General features: G+C 38.0%; 1 protein-coding gene across 1 annotated transcript; it reads right to left on the bottom strand.

The window, feature by feature from the left end:
* Positions 1-7092: 7092 nt before the first annotated feature.
* On the bottom strand, positions 7093-7616 carry ATOH7 (atonal bHLH transcription factor 7). Its single transcript, XM_061163004.1, has one exon. The coding sequence runs from the start codon at positions 7614-7616 to the stop codon at positions 7158-7160; it is 459 nt and encodes a 152-aa protein (XP_061018987.1). The 3' UTR covers positions 7093-7157.
* Between the last annotated feature and the right edge of the window lie 3365 nt (positions 7617-10981).

Genomic DNA, 10981 nt, shown 5'->3' on the forward strand with positions numbered 1-10981 from the left:
CTTTATTCAAGGTCTCTTCCCAGGTAACCTGGACTCAAAGCATTTCCACTGATGCTCGAGTTGAAAATCCCTGTGCCTCACCAGGAAGATGAACAGTTACTTAGATTGCAATAGAGCTTGTTGAAGTCCTTTTCACCACTAATTGCCTTGCCTTGTTTTAAGTGGATCAATATTTCAGAAAGTTAATTACTGAAGCATTGCTGGAAGAATGCCTAGCATCTTCTAAACTTTGACAATGCAGCGGTCATCAGTATGCTAAAAAAAAAAGTTGCTACTATCATGTTTTTTAAAAATCCGTGCGATGCAAAAAAAATGCATATTTGTTAAAAATATGTTTGCCTCTTTTTTCTAATTATATTAGCATACTTGGTGTTGTAGAACCATAAACATGCTGTTTTTTTGTTAATATGTAAATAATGGCCACTTCAAACGCAATAGCCTTGAAATTGCAAGAAATAGAGAAAGAACTCACTTTTCAATCCTCTGAGAATTGTGCCATAAATGCTGAGAGTAAGCATAAAGAAAATGGCTGTACTGTAGAGGCATATTTGCTAATTTGCTAGAAGATTTAACATACAAGTGAGTAGAAAATGTTCCCCTAATGATAAATATTAAAATATTTCAACATTATTTGACAATAAATATTTGAAGGTTGAAATACATAAACATTTTTCTTTAAAATGCAGAAAATAGTGCTAGTTCCCAGGTTTATCAATTGTTTTTTAATGATTAAGTTGATTTTTTAATATACAAATATTCAATACTTAAAAGTGATTTTTTTTAAGTTATTTAATTGTATACATTATTCAAATTGAAAAAAATTACCACATATGCTATAACCTGGTCAGATATCCCTAGAGGAACAGAAAGGTAACTGGGTTTTAGTCTTCCTAAAACATCCAGCAAACCCAATAATTCTCTCATAGAATGTTTTTTACTTTCTACGATAAAAATTCATTCTACCTCCTAACTGAAAATAGAGACACATTAAAATGAGACTTAAAGATGTGAACGATGGGGTGGGAGAGTTGACCAGTTTTAACTGGAAATTAATGGAGTTATAAGTATAGTTTTCTTACAATAAGAAGTACTTTAGTACCCACTAAGAAACATGAATGATTTTCACATAGTATGATAAGAAAGAATTGTTTGATGTTCCAAAATTCCAAAGAATTTTGATATTCCAAAGAACTCGATATTTCTACACAGATTCAGTGAGTTACCTGCAAACTGGAGGCAGATTCTTGTAATTTCTCCACAATTAGTGGTGCAAGAATCCAGTGAACTATGTTCTAGTACTGCCCATAGTAGTCACTATCAAAAGATGACTAAATGTATGTGCACACAGTATAAATGATTTTACTGTGTATTTTAAGGAGAGTTAAAGTCCTGAAATAATTCCAATGAAATAATTTGAGTGCAACGGTATTTTTTTTTAATGCACACTGGTAAATTAACTTTTACTTAGCATTGTTTTTAGAGATACTGTGTCCTCTTTTCTGATTAAATTTCACTTATTTTTTCCAAGCTTTAGCATTTTTCATGACCTAGTCTCCTCTCTCATTACCTTCTTATCAAGATAAAAATCTGTAAAATATTTAATAGCATCCAGAGATCTCCTTATTTCTAGGAATTTTCAGGGGAATTCCAAGGGATTTTTAAGCATTCAGATGAATTTCAGACATGTTTTCTAACTTTTCTATAACTCTGGATTTTGTTTCTTTATTTGTAAAATAAAATATTTGAGCCTTTCCCAGGATGAAGGGTAGGATAAATACATAAATATTTATGAAGAGTTTACTGTACAGACCCTTATAAAAAGTGATAGCAGGGGTTTCTTCATTCCAAAGAAAATGGTAAGAATATTTTCCTCCAAAGTAAGTAGTTGATTTGTTTTAAAAGTTCACATTTCTTCCCTGTCCCACATGTCATGTTTCCTTAGAAGGGTACTACACTATGCGGGAATTTCCTCTTCCAAGATTCTATGCAGTTGAAAAAAAATCTGGAGAAAAATCAAATAAATTCAAGAAATATCTTAGCTGCTTTCTACAGGCAGATTATAGGGAAATTTATCTCAACATAGCCTAAGGGAACTCTGATTCCTGCATCTATGATTGAAACTAGTGGAAATAATGACTTCACAGTGCACAGAGAAATAGTAAGAGAGTTCCTGTATTCCTTTCTGGCCCAAGTAGTTCAGGAAAACTCTGTTGTACTGTTCTAGGCTCTAACGAAGAAATGTTCCATGTTCATTGGCCTTATGTTAAATGAATCAACCTGAGGATAGCAGATAGATAAGGACCCTCAAAAACGAGTATAACCTTTGGTCTCTGTTTTCAAATTCTTAGCTACATCAAGCCTCAAATTCAGCTCTCATGATTCATTGTAACCATGAGGACTAACAAAGGATGTACTCTGTGTGAGTGCGCGCACACACACACACACACACACATACACACCCACAGCTAACAATTCAATCATGGCCAAGTGACACATCTTATCTTTTCCTTTCCCTTCCTGTATGACTTCTTTTAACCTAAAAATACACCAGGCCCCAGAAGGCTCACAAACATGCTATGCTTCCATCTCAGGAAGCTTGGGTCAACTTGTTTTTAAAGTACTTTTTTGGTTATTGAAATCCTAATAGAAAAACTATTATAGTAAACATTGAAATGTGTGAAGTATATAAACTGTATATTTTGCCTCTATTGCTAGAAAGCAATGAATGGATCTTGACTTTTATTCCTTTCCTCTGCATCATGCATGCTGGGTATTCTTTGGAACTGAAAATCAGTGTTCACTTAAGCCAAAATGTTTGTGAGCATTTACTGTGTCTTTTTCCACAAAGTATATGGTACTATATCTCGGTAGACCACATCATCTCCATGATACCCGTTGCTGTTTTTCTAGTTGTGCTTTCTTGAAGATTTGCTGGGGATTGTGTTTTGCTTGGAAACTTTGCAATTAGAAAAAAAAGAAAAATTTAAAACCAGTATTTCATTCAACCTGGATGGTACCAGTATTTAATTCAAACTGGATGTTTTAAAAACCAATTTAGAGGATGTGATGGACTGTTTCTTTATTCATTAAATAAAATTTTATTTATTCTCAGTTAGTTATCGGGTTTATTTTGGGTTGTACTTCGGTTCCAGTCTTCGTATGTGAGATGGGTAAGTTCTTCCTCTCAGTAGTTTTCTTTCAGCTTGGGTATTTTGGGGGACCCGCTACCAGTTTGAAATAGCAATCCAAAAGTCTGTTAATTCAATAAAACACTGATTAAGCTTACACCCTCTAGTATATTCATGACCAGAGAAGGGAATGGGCATACATGTGAAAAGGCTGGTCACGTAATTATGTGCTTTGAAATTTCTTTTACCCACAGGTAGCAAAAAGAGTTATCTTTAGTGAAACCTAACCAGAGAGCAGAGCCAAAATTAGTCCAAAATAACACCTTGCTTTTACAATAAGAAGACCAAAATTAAGTGAACTGAGCTTTAATTGTTGAATCCTGCAGCCACAACCCAAATACATCCCATCTGGCTCATATCCAGCGGAAATTTTAGATCTTCATTAATATAAAGGTCACCTCATTAGCTAAGAAATTGGCTGTAGCTGGATGTTAAGAAAGCCTAATCCTTCTTAAGATCTATAAATACAAAGAATGCTACATCAATATAATCAGTTTTGAGTAATGAGTTTAATGGTGTCATAGTACTTATTGTTTAATTAAGCAATTCTCAACCCCATTAGCCAGTTAGACTCACTGGGAGATTATTGAAAAAAATATCTAGGCCTCACCTCAGAACAGTTAAATCAGTTCTTGAACTGGGGGCCCGAGAATTGGTATATTTTTCAAGATTCCCCACGTGATTCTAATGAGCAGGCTGGGTTGAGAACCACTGGCTTGGATGGCCCTCCCCATCTTGATAGCCCTGTTCATTTGTATACGGTTCTTCAAGACTTCTGACCCTGGTGTTTAGCCTCAACCTGCAGCTAGCACCTAGGGAAAGCCCACATAAAATAACTACTAACAAAAAAAAAAAAACTACTAACAGAATTCAAACGATGCCTGCGAGTGGGTCTTCTTTTACTATTTAATGTCTCTCTTAGGAGCTGTTATGGCACATATCACTGATACTTCACTGTTGAAGCATTCAGCTAAACCCTGTTTAGGGCCACTTACTGATTAGTACATGTATGTTCTTGACTGCCTACTCAAGGACAAAGATGATGTTCTATAAGCCAGGGTATAAATAGATGCTGGATAAGGTATGTTGATTTATTGAGGAAAGGGAGCATGGATAAAAGAATATTTTAAAATTTCAATATGTTCTGTTATCAAACTACAAAGAACATAGATTTTCAAAAGTGAGACAATACAGTATATTGCAGCAACTAGGACATCCTCGGTGGCTCAATGGTAAAGAATCCGCCTGTCAGTTCAGGAGACACAGATTCAGTCCCTGGGTAGAGAAGATCCTCTGGAAGAGGAAATGGCAACCCACTCCAGAATTCTTGCCTGGGAAATCCCATGGACAGAGGAGCCTGGTGGGCTACAGTCCATGAGATCACAAAAGAGTCGGACACAACTTAGCGACTAAACAAGAGCAACTTTTAGGTTGCGTGGTAATTTAAATTCTATTATGTATAATAATATATGAACTTTAAGTTCAAAAATATTTTGCATTTGTTTTATCCAAGCTCCTAATCCATAAGCCACAATAGCTTCCTCAACATACAGTTTGAAGAGTTTTACCAAAGATTGCATTTGATCACTGAGACCCATTTACTTTTCTTTCAACTGTCTTTTCAGGGAAAAAAAAAAAAACAAAAAAACAGTACATCAAGTACTAGGAAAGCTTAGGAATTTGGTAAGATCTAAGTTGCTTCCAGAGATTTCCAACAGAAATGAGCCACTAAAGCATAATAGTTAACAGATTCCCACTCTTTTCAGGGAATGGGGATGGGGGGAAAGAGGCATAGGATTAGAATCACATTTTAATTAAATCATTTGATTTCATTTCATTTCCTGTTAACAACCAAAAAAAAATACTTATTACATGTTTATCTTTGTGCTAGAAGCCACAGAGATAAAATGAAAAGTACAGTTCTCTTTTGCAAGGTATTTATAGTCCAGAGAGTCCCTACCTAACAAAAGGACTAACAATCTTAATACATCTGTCAGACTTTCTCTGACTAACATATTTTATTTTAGCGCTGATTTTATTCATTCTACAAACTCCACAAACTTACTGGGGCTCCTAATGAACAATTTAAGTCTAAATAAGTAGACTACTGTGCTCAAATAGGATGGCAGATGCTCTGAACCTTGCCAGAGCCCACGTATTCACCGCAGAGTGCAGTATGACCAGAAAGAGGTCTGGGCATCATCCCTTCTAGATCTGTGTTGTCTTCTGGGACTACCGTGTCTTCTGAGAGCTGTTGAAGTCAAGACGTTAAACATTTTATTCTCTAATTTGCACTGAGGAAGCAAAATCCTGACACACCTTAGTTTCTTATTTACAGATATCAGAAGGTAGGGGAAAAACTTCTCTGGTGTCCAGTGGTTTAGACTCTCAGCTTCCAGTACAGGGGGCACAGGGTTCATCCCTGTTTGGGGGATTAAAGTCCCACATGGAGGCACACAGCCAAAAACTATTAAATAAGAAGGAAAGGGAAATTCAGCATTAGACTGTCAGAATTTCTAGCAATATACTTGTGATTTTGTAAATTTTAGATGATGGCCTGGGGAAGATACTGCCACTCATCACAAACCAAAAGGAATTTGATAATCAGGGATAACTAAGAAAATTTTAATGAAGACTCTAGAAAAATTGCAAATGGTGGCTGTGCCTGAATTAGGTGTTGGAACCCGTAATATTATAAAAAGGGTTTGGGAAATGTTATTGTTAACTTGCGACAAGTTCCAAAGGCACAGATAAGAGTCTTGCTTTTTCCACTTATTAGCAAGACATTCACCGAAAAGCATGCAGTCTGTTGACCAAGTCATTCTTTACATTAAAGGCTTGGCTTATTCATCCAATGCTTAAGCAAACTTATAAAAGTAATTCAAACCAATACCACATGTATTATATTACTGCTTTTTTGATTAGCCTTGGTGGTAGTGAAGCCCTTATTGCTCAACTGGTACTGATTAAAAGCAAATCACTTCCAAAAGCCAAATATGCATATATTCAATATATATATGAGCAAATATATATATTTGAATACTTGTAATGAATTAGTAGTTAGCAACTGGCTTAATAAGGAAAGTAAAAGATTAAGGAACTGTGTATCTAGCTGTTTAAAAGTTGAATATTATTTCAATTAATTTAATCTTTTTAAAAACCATGAAAAATATATCTATTTCCAAGTTGATAGAGAAAACTTTCAAATTAACTACTTGTACGCTCATCAGCTTGTCTTTTTTTGATGAAGTATTACAAAACAGCGCTTTGCCAATTGCTGGGGTTACATTTAAATACATCTTTACTCAGGTAAGCACTCAATGTCACCACCCGCCAAACAAATAGGCCTCCAGTGCCATCAGAAAACTGGCAGGGCACCTGGCATGAAAAGCAAACCCAAGTTTTTAATTCTATTTTACAAAATGTATATTGCAATAATGTATACACAATTTTAAAAAATACAGAGCACTCACACCCATGTATTCTACCAAAGAAAAAAAGAAAAAAGTCTACTTCGTGCATGCACACACAATACACTAAGCATAAACGCATTTACAAGACAGGAAGGCAGCTCTGTATTAAGCATACACAGGTAAGAGATACTGTAACTTCACCCTAACAGGACAAACTTATTAAGTCTAAGGAAGTGAAAACTAAACCTGAAGTATAACCCAATTCTATTTTTTCTTACATTGTTTTCCCTCAAAGTCGCCCAGGAAGGGGGAAGGGAGCATTATTCTCAGCAATCAAAACTATTTCAAGATGCATTAATGAAATCTACAACATAATAAGGAGGAAGAAAGAAAAGCAATAAAAGCATTGCGTCCCTAGGACTAGAGATGCGAAAAGTAACCTGGAAATTTCCTAATTTTATTCTAAGAATGTGTCCATCCTATGCCACCGAGTGGGTAGGGCTACGGCTCCAGAGCGCGGATCACTGGGCGTCTCATTCCGACCGGGCCGCGCGACCTAACTGGCCATCGGGAAGGGCTCGGGCTGGAAGCCGAAGAGCCTCTGGCCGTAGGGCTCGGTCTCTGCTGGCAACTTCGCGCCCGCGAACGGAAGGTAGTGGTCTCGGCCGAAGTGCTCACAGTGGAGATTGACCCAGTCCCGCTCCGAGCCGAATCGCTCAGCCTCGGCCAGGATGCGGGTCAGGGCCATGATGTAGCTCAGCGCCATCTGCAGGGTCTCGTACTTGGACAGCTTTTTGTCCTGGCCCCACTGGGGCACCACCCTGCGCAAGCGGTCGAAGGCCGTGTTGAGGCCCTGCATGCGGCGGCGCTCGCGCGCGTTTGCCGCTAGGCGCCTGCGCGCCGCGCTCTCCAGCCGCCCGGCCCCGGCGCACGTGCCCGCGCACTCGGCACCACCCGCGCAAGGGGGCGCGGCACGCGCTCCCGCCGCCGCGTTGCAGGGCTTGCAGGACTTCATTCCCCGCCGGCAGGGGGGAGGCGCCGAACTCTCGGGTCCTTTCACGACTTGTGCGTGGCTGATGTATGAACCCGCTCTGCACCTTGGCTCTTCCGAGCAAATAAGTCATACACAAAGCAACTACGCGGAATGGAAGTTTGCAGTGGGGAGTGCGGGGTTCCGCCTTGTGTCCTATTGGATAACCAGATAGATGTCTCTTCACTTGCCAAAATTTAGAGGAAATTGAGAGGTAGAAGAGAAAGTCATTTTCCCAATGTTAAGTTGCAAAAGAGAAGGGAACTTTCCTGCAGCAGAATTGGTGTGGCTGGTTCGGGAAAGGTCTTTTCAGTTCTCTGGGAAAACCGGAGACTTCTGGAAGACAAAATCTTTTCTGAAGCTCAGATAGGAAAGGAGCGCTTCTTCCGCAGTAGCTGTGGGAGAGTGCTGGATAAATCTTTGAAGGAGGAGAATTTATAGCAGAGGGCTGAAGGAGGGAACAGGTGGTGGCAGGTGGGCGGGCGTCCCTCGGCTTCCATCTCAGCACCTTCCTACCCTGGGAACCGCAGGGGGGAAGGGGGACGACGCACAGCAAAATCCTGACATCACCGGCTTCGTCTGTTGGAAGTTTATCCAAAGCTATGTCCAGCATTAACTAACACACCATCTGGAGTGGCCGGGCTGTCCCCAAAAGAATAACAGGGTGGGGGTGGGGGAGAATTTGGTTCATCTTTTCCCATATCACTGTGCAGCTTACAGATCAAAAATTGAACCATGGTTTTTAAATGATTAGAGATCACTTTTGTGATTATGTTGGTCTTGTGTGAATATGTTGGTCTTGGAATTGTAAGATATATAGACGTTCAGTGATAGAAAATTTTGCTTTGTCAAGATGTGTGGCAGTTTCTCACAATGCTGACTGAATATATTCTCATTTTATTTTAGTTATTAACTAAGTTGGGACAAACCAGCAGGTCATAACATTATTTCAGACATGGAATTTTACTGTGCAAATAATTTGGCTGTTTTTCTGAAGAATAACTTAGTATAGCATATCAAAAGATACTGGTGTGCTCACAGACACAGAAAACAAACGTGTGGTTACCATAGGGGATGTGGAGGGTGATAAATTAGGAGTTTGGAATTAATGTATACACACTACTATATATAAAACAGACAAATAACAAGGACCTACTGTATAGCACAGGGAACTTATAATAATCTAAATGGAAAAGAATCTGAAAAAGAATGTATATATACAAATATATGTGAACTGAATTACTTTGCTTTACACCTAAAACTAACACATTATAAATTAACTATACTTCAATCAAAAATGGTTTAAAAAACATATTAACATATATGTAAAAATGTATATTATTTTACTATATAATTGGATTGCATGAGTTTGGATACTTAGGCAAATTCAGAATTTCTACTGCATTCCCCCAACACAGGTTTATAAATATTTTGGGGATGTATATTGAGATGATAATTATTTCATTTGACTTTTAAATGTATTAAAACTAATCATGATGCACATATACGTGCAAAATGGAAACATCTAAGTAGTTAGTGAAATTTTTTTTTTTTTTTTTGCCCATGCAGTGTGGCATGTGGGCTCTTAGTTCCCCAACCAGGGATCAAGCCCATGCCCCCTGCAGTGGAAACACAGAGTCTTAACCACTGGAACTCCAGGGAAGTCTGATTCATGAGGTTTTAAAAAATAATTCCTACTTATTTGTGAGGTTTTAAAAAATAATTCCTAATGGAAGACATTTCCCCCCACCTCATAAAGTTGTAAGAATCTCATGCTACTTCCCTGTTTCAGTTGTAGCAACTGTCCTCAGAAACAATAATGAAACATGATTTCCACTCCTGCTAATGAGGAGCTGATTTGTAGAGAAACTGCTAACTTGATTCTCTTATCTCAGCTTCTTTCTAGCTCTTAAGGAAGAGTCAAGTGGCAAATAAACCAGTTCCAAATAGTTTCAAGCCAGAATCATTTCTGAATTCCTTAGGAAGACCAAGAATGTTCTTTCTCTGTTTGAGATATGGATTATGTTGGCATTATTCCTGTTTATTTTTGTTTAATCAAATTATTAACAAGTTTCACAAATCAGGAGTCTTTTGACTGCGTCTTCTCTTACCACTGCTTGAGACTAAAACCCCATTGTGACCGCCCTGACTCCAAGTCCTGTATTCCCATAAATAGTTGATTAATCCCCAGCTGAAGCAATGACAATGAAATGAAGCTGAGTAACATGAAGACAATAGAATTCAATTGAACATTAATGATCTGCAACATGACAGATGTTGAACACACACTTTTGCATGGAGCCACTCAGCTCTATTACTCTGATTCTTAACAGTCTTGGTCAAGAATAGCACTCCTATGACAGGAAAGACTGTGTTTAGTCATCAAAATGTCGAATACAATTCTTCGAGTTTTCATGGAAATCAGCCCGACTAATGCTATTATTTCTCATGTTCATTTATCTCATCCTTCCCCCAAGGAGCCTCCTCTATGCTAGTTAGGAACTTTTCCGTGAAAAAAACAAAACACTATTTTGGACACTACTGACCAAAATGTTAATGAGATGTATGATTTTGCAGGCCATGTATCCAGGGTTGGTGATATAATTGCCTGTGCACCAAGAGAATTGTAAACACAGCTTGAAGAGAAAAAGGAAGTCCAGCAGCATGCACACAGCACAGCTATGGTGGAATATAAACTAACAGATATGTGACATGAAAATTGATCCAATAATAGTATTGCTGCAACAAAGGGCAGTAGAAAGTATACAGTCATTTATTTCCCAAATGTATTTTGAAGGGCAATTTGTTAGTACTACAAAGATGCTTCTGGGGAAAAAGAATTCTACCGTCAGTAAATTTGGGAAACACATTTGCTATCACCTGCTTAGAGAGTCATAAAGCAAAATTGCTATAGTAAAATTTCTGAGCAGTCCTGGAGCAAAGAAACTTTCTGACTCCAGAGTTTCCTAAGCCTTCTTGAACACAGAACCCTTTTTTCTACAACGTTCTGTTAACAACGTATCTTGGAATACACGTTTCCAAACCTCCTCTAATACCTTCCATTTATTTTAGAGAGGTCTGAAATCCAGAGACTAAACAATAGGTGCAAAGATGCTGAGCAACTTAACAACTGAATTAAGACAAGAAATCACATGTCCTATAGCCTCTGATTTCAGAGGTTTTAAAACTAAGATCACTTAGTGTAAGCCCCTCAGTTTATATTGGGGCAGTTGAAATCCACTAATGCTTTCCCAAAGTCAGCAGTCACTAGCAAAAGTTTCAGGAATAGAATTAGAAATTTTGTGCTTAAAGGATGGTGTCATTTATTTCATAACACTAGTATCTAGCAC

Source organism: Dama dama, chromosome 15 (genome assembly GCF_033118175.1).
Source record: "Dama dama isolate Ldn47 chromosome 15, ASM3311817v1, whole genome shotgun sequence".
Taxonomy (NCBI): domain Eukaryota; kingdom Metazoa; phylum Chordata; class Mammalia; order Artiodactyla; family Cervidae; genus Dama; species Dama dama.